This window comes from Rasamsonia byssochlamydoides (genome assembly GCF_041956645.1).
Source record: "Rasamsonia byssochlamydoides strain NRRL 3658 unplaced genomic scaffold VTN77scaffold_11, whole genome shotgun sequence".
Taxonomy (NCBI): Eukaryota; Fungi; Ascomycota; class Eurotiomycetes; order Eurotiales; family Trichocomaceae; genus Rasamsonia; species Rasamsonia byssochlamydoides.
This window is the reverse complement of record NW_027192394.1, coordinates 93,066-108,706: the sequence shown is the minus strand read 5'-3', so window position 1 is coordinate 108,706 and position 15,641 is coordinate 93,066. Positions and strand designations below refer to the sequence as shown.

Genomic DNA, 15,641 nt, shown 5'->3' with positions numbered 1-15,641 from the left:
CTTCACGTCTCATTAATATTCCTCTACAAAGAAATTGGTGTGAGCAGGGTATCTATTGAATGGATGGAATCGAAGTGAAGAAGAAGCCCTCGCAGCAGCAACAATGACAGCGTCGCCATCTCTTCGCGCCATTACGCATCGCTTGACGACCACCCCAGTAAAAGAACTGCCTCACCTTGCCTCGTTTCTTGCCGCCTCTCTCAGTGATTGCGGTGACATCCTTGCCGCTCCCCAGAGTCAAAAGAACGCAAATTCGGAGGCTGGAAATGCTTTGCAAGTACATAAACTGAAGGCTCGCCTCACAAGCTTGCTTCAGGATCGCACTTTCGAAGGACGTTGGACAGCGGTTGTGCTGGTCAAGGCGACAGTCGAAGCTGGCCAGTGGGAAATTCTACGCGAATGTGAACCATGGGTTCGCGGACTTCTTGCAATCCTCTCGGTAAGAAACTTGTCTTCAGTGGTTTGGAATTCTGCATGGTTTACTGATTGGTATCTTGCACTAGAAATCTGACCCAGTTTCGACAAAAAAACTATCGATTATCACTCTGACTCGCATATTCCACCTTACGTACCAGTACCAGACCTTAGTCCGTGAGATAACGACACCATCTCTGCCAGCATTCATCACAGCTTCCCTGAATCTAGTCTCGGTAAAACCCTCATCGGAGCCGCATCGGATACTCAAACAGGAGGCACCGTTGTTGGAAACCGTTCTCCATGCATTCAATGATTTAATCGCTAGGCATCCTACGACTTTCCGTCCATTTTCGGCTCAAATCCATAGCTTGCTTGTGCCAATTATCGGATCGTCAACTTCGACTGGATCACTGCCTGAGCAAGTGGTCGAGCTCTCTCAAAAGCTCTTTATCTCTCTCCATCATTGCGCCCCCAGGAATACGTCGGGTGAAGAGTGGACAAATGCCTGCAAGCTCACGATAGCTTCCATCCACCGAACTGCAGACCACGCATTCCGGTCTGTGGTAGAGCAATGGGAATCCACAGATCCAAATTTCCGGCACGCTACAATTTCTAGAGACTCTAGTCAACTGGTAGGAGATGACGGGCCAGACGCATTGGGTCTACCCGGATGGCAAGGGATTCATGCAGGCGCGGACAGGCTGACGACGCTCTTGCGTCTACTGTCTGGTTTCATCTCGACTCGGACCGCGTCAACTGTTAATATCCCTATTGGTGCCGTTTTAGATTTGACATCTCGATTGACATCTGTAACGGTTCCCCGGGACGGAGATGATGGCAATGTGGAGACGAATCTAGAAATCAGCCGCGAAGAGCGTGAAGGTCTCTGGATTGAATTGCCTAGGATCCATGTTGCCTGTATAGATCTCTTCTCCAACATAATCTTCTCACTGGACACAGCCGCCATTCCTGTCATTCAAAACATTCTCGAGCAGACGCTTTGGCTTTTTGAAGCCGAAAGTTTCCACAGTGGAGTCCGAGCGTCTTCATATCATTTGATCAGGCGTTTGTTGCCGTTGGTCGGTCCGTCAATGACCAAGGCAAATCTTTCTGCATTGAGTACCGTCATCCGTTCTTGTTGCCGTGATATTCTACCGTCGGATGCCAACGGTACCTCACAAGCCCATCATCAAACTCAGACCAAAGACAAGCCGAAAGGAAATCAAGGCTCCGCAAATGCAGACGCTTTCCTTAACCCCGCTCTCAAGGGGGGCAACCAGAGCCGTGCAGTTGCTTTTGTGGGGTTGCAATCTGCGGCGTCGAAGCTCTTGCCAATTCTTCTTTCCTCTTTGCCTATTGAATATATCCCTATGCCACTACGGATAGAGTTGGATCGCACAGCTATTCTGGCAGCGGATCAAGAGGCAATGATGGCTAGTGTCCTGAACCCGGTGCCGCTGGTCAACGGACGCAGATTGACTCCCAGCATCCTCCCGTTCCTAGCCAGGAGATATCCCAAAGAGCAGGACGTCGAGTGTTTGCTACGTCCGCGAATGCCGGTTCTGATCGGCGGATCTGGTCTTACCGAGCCTATATTGGATGAAGAGGAAGACGAGGCGGAGAACCATATAGTCGACCAGTCAAAGACCGGCGTTGCTAATCACATTTTTGAGAATTCCGTCCCACCGTCTTTATCGAACCAGGCCCCTCCGCGAGCTGATGTTACGCAAAATGCTGTACATTCTCCGAACAAGAGGAACTTGCCAGAAGACTCTCAGTCGAGTGACCGTCATACTCTCTCAAATTCAGACGATGGAAACCAGGGGACGCCTCAGACGAAAAAGGCACGTCTGCAGTCAGATGGTATTGTTCAATCTGGGGGCAACCAGGCTTCCTCTTCACTGAATGGAGCTCCTGTAGCCTCCATTTCAAGACACCAACCAGTGCCGGTTACCCTCTCAGAAGCTGCAGCTTCTTCTCCTGCCACGGTGCCGTCGGTGTCTGCGCCAATTATTCCATCCGTGAGCAATGCCAGTGTATCGTCAATCCCAGCTTCTGTCGCTGGTAGAGTGCACGCTGCAGATGTGCAGCGTAACAGCAAAGCTGATGGTCAAGACGACGGAGAAGAAAGTGACGATGAAATCCCGGCTCTGAACATTGAGCCGGATACTGACGAGGACGAGGACGAGGAGGATGTGTCGATGGAGGGGTAGCTGTTGTAAATTGAAGATGAGAGGAATCCACAAGTTGTCGAGAGATGTCCATAACTCGTGCTCTCTATATATATTTCAAGTGTGGAATTACATATATACACCACCCTTCTACCACCAATATTCTATATAAATGTAGTGTATATTGCTTCAAGCAAAGATCAGACCACGAAGGCTTCGGGAAAAAAGTTCGCAGCTATGATTATACAATCCGTATTCCACTCTGCCACCAAGTCTTACCTTCCCACCATCGAAAAGACGGCCCTGCCCAGCACAGCCAGCCATCGCCCTCGCCGCCAAAGCCCATACCACGCAGCGGACTCACGGGGACGGGCTCAAAGAGCCACATACCTCCTCTAGAAAAATCGTCCACGATGAACGGTCCCGTATACAGGAACCACGCGACGACGAATGCCAGGTTTGTAGCCCTTCTCAGCCAACATGGTGGTTTAAAAGGCAGCAGTCGAGGGAGGACAGTTCGGGACAGGAAGCGTTGCACCAGGATGGCGGGGGCCTGCAGGACGAAAAACAGAATGGGGCCAGACGGTTTTGTGATTGCGAATTGGGTGTAGCTACCGCAGGCGTGCACCAAGCCGCTGATGCAGAACGCGACCAGGACTTCGATTGCGCGTCGGGCGTTCTCCTGACGCGATTTATGGCTCCCGTCACCAGGGAGCAGCAGGTCGGAGAGGAAGCGCGCCGTTTCGGCGAAGCCAAAGCGGAACATCTGATGCCACCATAGACTCCAGCAGCCGGCCAGACCGTGATCCAGAGCAAAGCTTACGGGTCCGAATATCTCCGGGTAGAGCCATCCCTCGTCCAGGGGCTGGTCGGTGATTGCCCGAGCTAGCCGCGGAAAGGTGAGGGAGAGCCCCAGAAAGCAGATGGGGTTGAAAGCTGTGACAAACTGGAGGGCGCAGCAGACTCCGATGAGGCTGAGTAGAAGGCGATAGGAGCGGACTAGCAGGGGTGAAAAAGCCAGGAAGTGGAAGGGAAACGGCGGAGGCGGACTGGGCTCAATGACACCCCAGAAATATGGGTCTCGGTTCATGAGGACTTTGATGACATCCAAAGCTATATAGTTTCGCAGCATGGTGTAAAAAGCGAGTCGCAGTCGTGTCCACGGATCTTGAACAGCCTGCGAGCCTCCCATCTCGGATATAGGCGCCTCGCCTCTAAGATCTTTGGTCACTGAGTCTGGTATAGGTGGGAGTCCTCTCACCCGCCAGTTCCATTCTGGACCTCGAAAATTGAATATGAGATCCATTACCCAGTCGAGACGGTGACCAAAGGAACGTGGATACGGCTGCCACCGATACACTATGCGTTCCTGGGGACCTGATGCCTCTCGAATGGGCGAATGTTTCGTTCGATGAAGCCGCAATGAAGATTCCCTCCCATCTATGCTCTCGCTTTTTTCGATAGGTTCTGATGAGCCGTTCGGTTCAGGCTCTTCTTTGTTGTGACGGCTCTGTGCGTCGACGACCTTCCTCTCTATCCTTTTGAAGTCCCTCTGGACATCGTTGAAAATGAGAAGCGTCGCACTCCATACAAGGAACCACGACGTAACCAAACCCACTGAGTACCCATTCGCCAAACTTATGGCCCGGACTGCGTATATCGTGTAGACCGAGAGGCAAACAATAATCGAGAAAAACCCGTATCGCAGAAGGAGAGAGTGCTGACGGTTCCTGTGAGGAATGAGGAGCGGTATGAGTAACAGAAGAAAGGTGCCCACAACCTGCTGCAAAAGCAGGGGATGGAATTCTCCTCGCTGGAGGGACGCTTCAAATTGCTCTCCTCTCTGCCTGACAATGTCGTGGTGGGAACGAAACGTGGCCTCCGTCATTGTGACAAGGACAACTGGGGGTATCGATCTTCACTCCTTTTTCGAAGGAGAGAATGAAAATGAGATCGAAATGTTTCAATCACAGTTGATAGGAGTCATAGCTTCTTGTCTCCAGTAACTTGTCAACTCCAGCCAATGCCAAAAGAGCATGCATGCGAGAAGCAAGGAGCGTACGCCAACAGATGCTTATGACAAACCTTCTGTGAAGGATCACAAGCTATTTGGTATAGGTTTACTCTGTATATGGTTAAATACACCACAATAAGGAGTGGCAGTGGCATTCGGAGGCCGGAGGCCAGCCTCGCCTTGTTTATTTTCGACCGCCAGCTCGGTGACGTCGCTTGCCGCTTCCTGGTTGTGCTGCGATGGAGCCAATCTCGGCATGCCGCCCGGATCGGTGGAACGTGTGATTTGCCTATTCCTGTTTAACTATCTAGAATTCTAGATCCACCTATGAGGATCATTAGATTCCTTACGTTCTTTTTCTCTGCCAGCTAAGTAATCCGATCTAATCTAACAAATTGTAACTTCGTACTCCGTAGAGTACCTACTACTTAGTGACCTGAACCCCTACCTAATCCGAACTAGGGCCTGTTGTGCCTGTGTTGCAACTTGCCTGGTTCGGTTAGTTAAAAATGTCACGTGGACACGTGTCTCGCGTTCCCCAGGACTTTAAGCGTACCCCATCAGAGCACTGACCACAGTCAATGACGCGAACGCTCATGTTTCGGCTTCAGGATCCACACTCCATGCGCGATTGCAGCTGTTATCGCTAATCGATAGTATTCGAATGGTGCTTCCATGCGTCGTACTGGCCTAAGACCCCACCTAGATTCTATCCTTCTTCAAGTGCCTTATTTGATGTTTGATCATTCATTCGCTCATTGAGAAACTGAGACAAACAATAGAAGTAACATTACGAATCGCTGCTAGTGCCATAAAGACGCGTCGCGAGTCCTCGACTTTAATCAGTCACTACGTGGATTCTCGTATCGGGGCAGATACGCCTATACTTTCAGCTCTGCCAAGAGTATTTTCTATATTCAGCCTCATGGCCAGGGACGCTGCCAAGCGCAAAGCTGATGTCGTCGATCTTACTTTGAGTGACCGAGAGGATTCTCCGCGTCCGAGCAAAATTGGCCGAGATGACCGGACAAATCCTCGCTTGAACGTGAGCAATGGGCTGCGCTTTGGTGAAGACGCTGCTTTCATACCGCTCAGTCAAGCTTCTCAGCTCAGTCGATTGGACGAAGATGATGCGGGAGCCATCGACCTTGTTCAGGGCAGCCAGGACTTCGATGATGCGGCTTACAACAACTACGAGCTTTATGGTCAGTGTCAAGCCTTTCATTTCTAGGTGATATTAGAAGTCTCCATTTAGGAATCCATTCTGACATGCATAAAGACGATCTCCATACGAAGATCGTGGGTGTCCGCTATTACCGCGGGCATGCGACCTTAGGAGAACACGTTATTCTCAAGAGAGAACCGGGAAATCCGTACGACTCGAACGCGATCCGAGTGGATAATGTGATGGGTCAGCAGATTGGTCACATTCCCCGTAACATGGCGGCAAAATTGGCTAAATATATGGTACTGCGGTTCTCCTGGGAACATTCAGGGCATGAGCTGATACGTATGATCAGGATTCAAAAAGCCTCCTAATTGAAGGTATTCTGACCGGGATGATCGGCGAATTTGACTGTCCGATCGTTTTGAAGCTCTACGGTGCTAGCGACCCCATTAAGAAAGCCGAGCTGAAAGCCCAGATGAAGAGTGATCGACTTCCGCTAGGAGAGCTCAACCGCAGAGAGCGAGAGCAGCGGAGACTCGAAAAGGAGCGCGAGAAGCAACGCAAGGAAGCCGCAAAGAGAGCCCGTGCAATGGCAAAGGTCATGGGACAAGGGCAGCAATGGAAAGTTCCGGATTCAACGATGTTTGCCAATCTCTCCACTCCGGATGGAATGGGTGAGGGCGCGACTCTGGAAGACCTCATTAATCAGAGCAGTACCATCAATCCTCGTCAAATGGGGCAAGCAGTGGAGAAATTTGGAATCAACGAATCAGACTTGGCTAACATGCCAATGGCCGAAATTCCTCCTGGACTGGCAACACAGCTTCTCTCGTATCAGCGTCAGGGATTAGCCTGGATGCTCGAAAAGGAGTCACCACGTCTGCCCGCTGCTGGATCTCAGGATGTCGTGCAACTCTGGAAACGAGAGGGCAACAAATATAGGAACATTGCTACTAACTATTCCACTACGCAAGAACCTCCACTTGCGAGCGGAGGAATCCTAGCCGATGACATGGGCCTGGGAAAGACAATTCAGATCATATCCTTGATCCTCGTCAACCCACAACCTAGAACCCCGGAATCTACCAAGACAACGCTGATAATAAGCCCTGTTGGTGTGATGAGCAACTGGAAAAATCAGATTGAAGCCCACGTGAAAGAGACAAACGCCCTCCGTGTCCTCGTATACCACGGCGCCGGCAAAAAGGAGGCAGCCAACCTCGGTCAGTACGATGTTGTCATTACGAGTTATGGTGCTCTGGCTATGGAATACAATCCAAACGACAAATCAAAGAAAATACCAACCAAAGGCCTATACTCGATCCACTGGCGTCGTGTCGTTCTCGACGAAGGTCATACGATCCGCAATCCGCGTTCCAAAGGGGCGCTTGCGGCCTGCAACCTCAGAGCAGATTCTCGTTGGACACTGACAGGAACGCCGATTATCAACTCGCTCAGAGACTTGTACTCCCAAATTCGATTCTTACGACTTTCAGGCGGTCTCGAAGACCTGGCGGTGTTTAACAGCGTCCTCATTCGCCCTCTAAGCTGTGGAGATCCTGATGGCGCATCTCTCCTCCGGGAGATGATGGCGGCTATCTGCTTAAGACGTCGAAAGGACATGTCGTTCGTTAACTTAAAACTTCCACCTCTCCGGTCCCATGTCTTACGCATCAAATTCCATCCTCATGAGCAAGAAAAATACGAAATGTTTCAGTAAGTTCTAGAATCTACCGCTCAGTGGTTTGCCAAGCGCTGACAGAAGCTTTAGATCGGAAGCAAAAGGCATGCTTATTGACTACACCAAGCACGGTAACGCGACGTATTCACACATTCTTGAGGTCATTCTCCGCCTGCGTCAAGTGTGTAATCACTGGGCACTTTGTAAAAACCGCGTCGACAAGCTCATGGCTTTGCTGGATGAGAATAAAGTCGTCGACTTGACACCGGAAAATGTGAAGGCGCTTCAAGAAATGTTACAGCTGAGGATTGAAAGTCAGGAGACTTGTTCGATTTGTCTCGACACGCTGGAGCAGCCAGTTATCACTGCTTGTTCACACGCTTTTGACAGAGCATGCATCGAGCAAGTCATTGAGAGACAGCATAAATGCCCTCTCTGCCGCGCAGAGATCAAGGACACTTCTACTCTTGTATCTCCCGCATCGGAGCTGGGTGAAGACACCGGCGGTGTCGAAGTCGACCGAGACGCACCAAGCAGCAAGATCGAAGCTATGATCAAGATTCTGACCGCGCAGGGACAAGCACCTGGAACGAGGACCGTTGTCTTCAGCCAGTGGACATCGTTCCTTGACATCGTCGAGCCTCATCTCAAACGCAGCGGGATAGTTTTCACTCGTATTGACGGTAAAATGCCATCCGTGAAACGAGATAACGCCATCACAGTTTTCTCAAACGATCCGGATTGCAAGGTCCTTCTGGCGAGTTTGAACGTCTGCAGCGTTGGGCTCAACCTCGTCGCCGCCAACCAGGTGATCCTCGCAGACAGCTGGTGGGCGCCAGCCATCGAGGACCAGGCCATGGATCGCGTCTACCGACTGGGCCAGACGCGGGAGACTACAGTATGGCGACTAGTCATGGAAGGCAGCATCGAAGACCGCGTTCTCGAGATCCAGGAGAACAAGCGCCAGCTGTCGATGGCTGCTCTGCGCGAGACAGGGAAAAAGAAGAGGGCCGAAGACACCGCGGCGAGGATTGTTGATCTTGAGAAACTGCTGCGTTGAGTGCAGACATGACAGAGGCCCGGCTGTATACTTTCCTCCTTTGAGAGAGATCTTTACCCTTTTTTTTTGTCCTCTCTCTCTCTCCCTTTTCCCCACTGTGTATGAAATCTTTTTTCGTCCATTTTTTAGTCTCGTGCTCCTATTTTTCAGGATTTTTTTTGCGGGGTTTACATGTAATACTTTCGTCATGTGTCGCCTTGCTTGTCTTTCACCTCTCATCTCTCAAGAGGTGCACCAATCTATTGTTATATTATTATTCCTTTCAAGTCATCTCACTTCTCCTGTACTGTATATATGTACTGTACAATTAATAATTAATCGTGTTTTAATGTACTGTGTACTACCTTGCTTGCTTGCCTCGGCGAAAAAAAGACTTTGAGAAGAAACCTATCCATGATTAAAAAAGTATTGTCCCATCCCCGTGTTTTATTTTTTTTAAAAAAAGATGATGATAATATTGAAAAATAAGAAGGGCAAGCAAGTCGCAATAGCAGCATCATTTCCCCAACCAACAAGAAAAAAAACTGCAAAATAGGTATATGTCAAGCATATGCACATGCAATTCGCAACCGCTGGGGCAAAAAAAAAGAAACATAGCCCAGGCCAGGAGAACAGGCAAATAAATATGAACCAAAAAGAAAAAATAAAATTAAAACTAAAATAAAAAGTAAAGAGATAATAAGGGAATCATCAAAGTCGTAACTTCGTTAATAATAATAATAAAAGGGCTCGGCTCGGTTCATCACCATCACGTCAAGGTCAAGGGCATATCATATGGGCATATTATTGAGCGGGGTTATATTGTATTTTTTTCTTTTTTTTTTTGTAATCTTTTTTTTAATATGCTAGGATATAAGACGCCATGTTCTGATTTTGCCTGCTCAATCAATCACCATAATAAAAACAATATCTCCTGATTTTGTTTGTTGCGGGTATCTCACCTGACAAAAATGATCAAAAGCAAAAATACAGCGAGAAGCAGCCACCAAATCAACGCAGATAGATAGAAAACCCAGTACCTCATGAACGCCAGCAACGACTGCTCAAGGAAAGGAAGCAGGAGAAAAAAAGCGGCAGAGCCAGCATGTGTGTGTCTATAGCAAAGCATAGATAGATGTTGAGAGCCAAGGAGAAAGGACGGAGCGGATGTGGGAAGGGTAAGGTAAGTACATACAAGGCAAAAGACAAAGGTGAAATAACTATCATCCAGGAGAAGAAAAACAAAGCAAAAAGGGGAAAGGAAAATACAAAGAAAAGAAAAAGAGAAACAAAAGCGGACACACCACGTCCTGCGAAAGCAGTATAACAAGGTAAATCCCCTGAAAAAGGTTTCCACGTAGCTGGCATGAGACGTGGAAGACAAAGAAAAGGGTTTAGCCATCCTGGACTTATCCAAGGATATCACAGCGTACGTCGAGTTCGTTGCGAACAAAGAGCTGCATAAGAGGACCAAGGAAGAAAATATACCCCTCAGATGTCTACCCAGGATGAACTTTGTGTTTCATAGAGAACCCCCTTCAAAGACCGTCGAAGCTCGCATAGCTGAAGACACAGAAACTTGACGCCCTTGACCGGCAGTTTCTGGCCCCGGTTCTTTTTGTCCATTGCTGACCGTAGGATGATTAATGGCAGTAGAAGACCGTGACCGTTCATCTAGAGATGTTGCAGGTTGTGTGGTCAGAGTTCCCAACGGTGCTGTAGAGGTATTACCCATCTCGGAAATCGAAGATAAAGCTGCCGCAGTATTTCCACCAGCTGCAGAGGCCGTCCGTTCCGAGTGCGTATTCAGAACACTGGTATCGGGCTCCAATGGAGGGGGCCCGATATTATGAGCGCTATAAGGAACGACAGGGGTTGTTGAGGCTGCACCAGCGGCTGAGGTTGCGGCAGAGGTTGAGGCTGTAACGCTCCCCACTGTGCCTGGTGGAAGGTAAGGATTGGGTGGAAGGTACCCGCGGTAGGCAAGTGAATGCGATTGTTGGGTTCCCATGGGCAGTGACTGTGGTTGGGCTTGCGCCGCGGCCATCCTTTCTGCCATTTTTCTGGTATAAGCCTCAGGATCGCTTCTCTTGAGACGCTCATCATCCAGTTCCTGTTGAACATCCTTTTTCTCTTCGTCGGTGAGCTTGTCATTGTCTTCCTTCTGGAAGGTTTCTGTGAGATCAATCTTGCGGATGATCCTGTCCTGATCATCTTGAATAATCTTGTCTAACACGCGGGGATCCTTTCCGATGTATTCAGAGACATCTTTTTCCTTGACCTCCCTCACCGGGAAAAGATACTCCCCAAGAGATTTGGATGCCCAACGAACTGGATTCTTCTTGTCAACCACGCGAATTGCCAACTGCGTCTTGAAGACGGCCTTGTTATGCAGCACCTCTTCGAACGTGCCTCCAGCAATGAAACGATAGACGAAAACCGGCTTTTGCTGGCCAAGACGGTAGGCTCGTCCAACTGCCTGCTCCTCCCAAGTAGGATTGAATAGGAAATCGTATATGACCACCCGATTCGCACCAGGAATGTTTAATCCAAGCCCACCTGCGCGAGTAGAAATGAGGAACACCTGTTGGAGAGTCTGCGAGTTATTGAAATTCTTGGTGGCAGCTTGCCGCACCCCAACTGGCGTCGAACCATCCAATCGAGAATATCTCCTGCCAGAGGATATCAAGAGCTTCTCAAGATAGTCCAGGGTTGAAAGACTGTGCGAGAAAACCAGGACTTTGTCGCCTGCCTTGATAGATTCGGAGATTATTCTATCAAGGATTTGAGCTCGATGGGAATGCATTGGATTTTCAAGATCAGGAACGCTAGAAAGAAGTTGTTCCTGAGCGGCAATCATCGATTCCGGGAGACCGATTTGATGGATAGGCTCGTCTCCAGGCATTTCTTCCTGATCAAAGTCGTCGGACCTTCTGGCCAACCTTCGCTGATTGTTTGTTCGTTCATGCAGTCTGTTCTTGAAACAAGCCGGGTGACTGCAGCATAACCCTAAAATGGCCAGCCAGGACAGGATCATCATGCTTCTAACATCCCCTTTCACCTTCTCTTCCAACAGAGATGCCACAAACATGTTGTAAGCTTTCTTTTGGAGATCCGTCAAGGACACAGTTATGACGAACTCGACCTTCGGCGGAAGGCTGCCCTTGAGCACCGAAATATCAGCTCGGTTGATTTTCGGATTCAAGATCTCCTTCAAGACTTGAAGCTTCTTGAGGGACCTGCGCCTCTCAACAAAGGTGCTGTCGGCATACAGTCCTTCTTCAATGGGCTCCACGTAATTGGCTTTGAATTCTATGAACTCTCCTAGATATCCTGGAGCGATCCAATCGACCATTGCAAAATAGTCGACCAGATTATTGGCCAGTGGGGAGCCCGTGAGAGCTATGCGACTCTTCGACTTGAATTCGCTTGCAGCTGTAGAAAGTCCAGACGCACGATTCTTCATCTTGTGTGCTTCATCTGCGACAATGATGTTGGGTCCTTTCAACAGTTGCTCTCGAACTATCGCATGGGTTTTATCGTCCAGAGGCTTCCCACGCTGCCTCGTTTCCTTGTTGTGAATCCAAGTTCGGAAGATATCGTAGCTCAAAATAAGAATGCCGCCAGATTCGTCCCACGCAGCTACCTCCGCCAACCGTTGTTGTAACGTGGCCGAGCTTGTGACCTTTCTTATTGGTCCAAGATAGTGCTTCCGTGGTGTCCACATCAAGAACTCCTCATACCAGTTGTCAATTAATGATGAAGGGCACAGGATGAGTGTCTGCGATCGATGAAAGCGTGCAGGAACTCGGTTCCGGATAGCTGCGTCTTCTGAAGCTGCCGCTGCAGAGATTGTGACCAGAAGAGAGATACTTCACAATGGTTAATCTATATATGGCCATGTAATGTTGGGAATGCTGACGACTTACACTTGCATTGTCTTACCCAAGCCCATAGTATGAGCCAAAAGGCAACCTTCGCCTTTTTCATCTTGTATCAGTTCACGCCACATAAACTGGATGCCGTTAAGTTGGTGAGACTTCACGCGCCGCCCAATGTGGGAGTCAAGGTAAATGACCGGGTGTTCGAAGCTAACAGCTTGCCGCTCTGGATCATCATTACTGACTCCCATGCTCTCCATCCTCTCTTCAAGTCGTTTCCGCTGTGCTTCTTGCATGGCAACACGAATCTGAGCGGCCTCGTGGTTCCTCTTCACCTCCTGGCTTTCTTTCACTTGCCGTTTCCGCTTCTTATGAGGGGTACGAGATGTTGCCGCCTGCAAGTCATCATGATCCGAGTCTTCCGTACCGGGAGAGGCAACATCAGCTGCAGAGGCTGCTTGTTGTTCTTGTTGGACCATTCGAGTATATGCCGCGAGACGCGCAGAGAGCTGACTGGCAAAATCATCGAAGGCGCTTTTGTTGGCTATGGTCTTGTCCAGAAGGCTCTTGTTGATTCCTTTTTGGTTGAGCCTGACACAACAGTTCCAGGATACGTAAAGAGACGCCACGCGCATGATGATTTCGTTCTGAGCACTGTCCAAGTCACGTATCTTCAGAGCATGACTACGCATGCCATTAAGAGCTCTGAAAGTCAGACTCCTGAGTTCAGCGCGAGTATAGGTCGGAATAGACATTGCCATATTAGTACGCTCGTCGTTAGGCAAACAGGCAATTAGCTTCGTCAGAAGCCTTTGGCGATCACTATGATCTTCAAGTACACTCCACTTAACATGCTGGATTCTCTTAAAGTCGTCGACATCGATATCAGCAAGATCAGGCTTTCTATTCGATGGGCTAGCAGTCTTGCTAGTCATTTCCCTGGAAGATTGTCTCGCGGGAAGAACAACCGAGAAGGGCGGCGACGAAGGCTGTTCCATCTTCAGCGGAGTGATACCTCCCTGCTCATCGGCGGGACGCGCAGGATTCAGGGGTGGTGTCGTGATCTCAAAATCGACCACCGGCGAGGCTGAGCGGCTTTTAGGCAAATCGATCATCTCAATATTTTGTCCGCCTACAGTCACATAAGATGGTGGAGACAACTGCTGCGTGGTAGCAGGCGGAATAGGAGGTGAAGGCGACATTTCCAGAGCCTGAATTCGAGCATTCTTGTGCTTCACTTGGCCGTTTCTCTGACGCTGCTTTCTCCTTTTCCCTGAAGGACTGATCATATCGTCACTGTCAGAGTCAGAGGATGTCATAGAAATGTCCATGGGGGCGTCCCCGTGGGCGTCCACGTCATTGACGATAAAATCGTCGAGAGAGTCCTCTGATAAATAATCTGATTCGGAGTCGAGTGACTCCTCATCAAGATTAAGTCGAACTTTTTTAGGCCGAGGCTTCGCGGTGAACGGGACTTTGGGCGGACATTCAGCTTTTTCTAGGACCGAAATGCGCCACTTCTGTGCCTCGATATTGAAGACTGTCTGCTCCATGCTCTGGCATTGAAACTGGAGGTCTTCAACTTTGGCATATTTATGCTGATGGATCTCCTTCTTGATTTTTCTGAGACGTCGTTCCAAGAGTTCGATATCTTGCAGCATCATCTTTATCTGCTGGCTCCTGTTCCGACGTCTCTTTGCTTCCATCCAGATTCGATAGGCCCTATGCTCCTGCTTGGGAAGGTGATTACTCCTCCACTTTTCTTCGTAGTCCCTGACACAACGTTCGATGACTGAGTTGACTTCATGAGAAGTCAAATATGTAGGCTTCCGTTGAACCGACTCCTCACGCTCTTCATCAATTTCGCGCCATGTATCAGAGTCATATTCACCCTCTGATCCTGACTCGCCAAACAGAGGAAGTACGTCCTCATCATCCCCTTTAACGGGATACTTCTCAATCAGGTAGTCATAGGGATCCCGGTTTTTAGAACCTGAGGCCGGGCGTTGGGCGCTAAATTCAGGCCAGTCGGCTGTTGTCTCCTTTGTGACAGTAACTTGACCGTTGCGTGAAGAATACAGGGTGAAGAACTGGGGCTGGTTACCGCCAAGAAGGGAGCTCTTGCAAGGGAATATGGCTGAACGACTGCAGCCATCTTTGGCGCCTAACTTCACGGGTTGCTGTCGAAAAAACTGATGAAGGCACTTCTTGACAAAGAGTCGCTGAGCAATCGGTATCTCAGGGCTCAAAGTAACGAACGAAGACTCTTCAAGTTCGGAATCAGACTGTATAGGGTAAAATATATCCATGGGCTCGATCCTACTCGGACCCATGTACCAATCCTTTGCTTGTGACTGCGGTGTTTCCACATCGGATACCGCTTGTCTTTGAGCAGTAAGGTCGAGCTTTCTCCGCTTTCTGCCTTGACTGTCAACCTGAATGTGCTCATTGGGACGTAGACGTGGTGAGACACTGCATGCAACAGTCTGTTCGTCAGAAAACTGCGGACGTGGGGGATTAGGCATGCCATGTGTTCTGTTATTGACGTCATCATCAACAACAGTCTGAGGGAGATTCGGTGTTTCTGAAGATAGATGAATCCCATTGGATTGCAGAGTTCTACCGGGTAGATTATCACCTGGATTTGGTTCATATTTGAACTCTTGAGCGGGTGGAATGGAGGGAGGAACGGACATAGAACCATGGCGCATTCCATGATGGGGAGTAGCTTGTCGTGGAAAATGGGGATAGGGCACAGGAGAGCCAGAAATATGGCCTGACACCGTCATGGGAGTCATTCTAGGAGAATAGGAAGGCCGGCCATCATTATAGACAGAGGTCTGCGCGGAATAGGCTCTCTGGTATTTCACTGACAGGTTCCGGAGGTAACGGATAGCTGCCAGGACGGTGCTGCGAGGTCCAAGAGCCTTAAGGCCCAGCTCCTCGCGAAGTGTCTCCTTGTCCACATCGGTCAGAAGGACTTCACCATTGATCATATTCTCCCGAATAGCGGCTTCGAATGCGATCGGATCAGGGAGACGCGTAGGGTTCGCAGACTGAGACCATGGCGCCGAAGAATTGTGGCACAGAAAAGCCACAACCTGATCTACAGTCCAGTCAAGAGGATCCACTGTTTCTGGGTCCATGGTGACTGTTACGTCTCGAGAAGCAGGTCTCCCCGAGGACCCAGAGTGTTGCTATTCGGATGTTATGTCAGTCCTTTGTAGTATCAGAATTGCGGTGACTTCAGCAGCGAGCCACCAGCTTGTA

At 49.4% G+C, this 15,641-nt stretch overlaps 5 protein-coding genes across 5 annotated transcripts; 3 read left to right on the top strand and 2 right to left on the bottom strand.

Moving 5' to 3' along the window:
- Nucleotides 1-103: 103 nt before the first annotated feature.
- VTN77DRAFT_803 (uncharacterized protein) lies at nucleotides 104-2,630 on the top strand (the record flags this gene model as incomplete). The annotated part of the gene is made up of 2 exons (XM_069424483.1): nucleotides 104-439; nucleotides 504-2,630. 2 exons carry the CDS (start codon nucleotides 104-106, stop codon nucleotides 2,628-2,630), a joined length of 2,463 nt encoding a protein of 820 aa, XP_069280284.1.
- Nucleotides 2,631-2,829: 199 nt separating this feature from the next.
- Nucleotides 2,830-4,476, bottom strand: VTN77DRAFT_802 (uncharacterized protein; the record flags this gene model as incomplete). The annotated part of the gene is made up of 1 exon (XM_069424472.1): nucleotides 2,830-4,476. The coding sequence occupies one exon, from the start codon at nucleotides 4,474-4,476 to the stop codon at nucleotides 2,830-2,832; it is 1,647 nt and encodes a 548-aa protein (XP_069280283.1).
- Nucleotides 4,477-4,611: 135 nt separating this feature from the next.
- Nucleotides 4,612-4,905, top strand: VTN77DRAFT_801 (uncharacterized protein; the record flags this gene model as incomplete). Its single annotated transcript, XM_069424461.1, has 2 exons — nucleotides 4,612-4,646; nucleotides 4,707-4,905. The coding sequence occupies 2 exons, from the start codon at nucleotides 4,612-4,614 to the stop codon at nucleotides 4,903-4,905; spliced, it is 234 nt and encodes a 77-aa protein (XP_069280282.1).
- A 622-nt stretch (nucleotides 4,906-5,527) lies between these two features.
- VTN77DRAFT_800 (uncharacterized protein) lies at nucleotides 5,528-8,511 on the top strand (the record flags this gene model as incomplete). The annotated part of the gene is made up of 4 exons (XM_069424450.1): nucleotides 5,528-5,807; nucleotides 5,882-6,069; nucleotides 6,123-7,486; nucleotides 7,542-8,511. 4 exons carry the CDS (start codon nucleotides 5,528-5,530, stop codon nucleotides 8,509-8,511), a joined length of 2,802 nt encoding a protein of 933 aa, XP_069280281.1.
- Nucleotides 8,512-10,012: 1,501 nt separating this feature from the next.
- VTN77DRAFT_799 (uncharacterized protein) lies at nucleotides 10,013-15,517 on the bottom strand (the record flags this gene model as incomplete). The annotated part of the gene is made up of 2 exons (XM_069424437.1): nucleotides 10,013-12,362; nucleotides 12,420-15,517. 2 exons carry the CDS (start codon nucleotides 15,515-15,517, stop codon nucleotides 10,013-10,015), a joined length of 5,448 nt encoding a protein of 1,815 aa, XP_069280280.1.
- Between the last annotated feature and the right edge of the window lie 124 nt (nucleotides 15,518-15,641).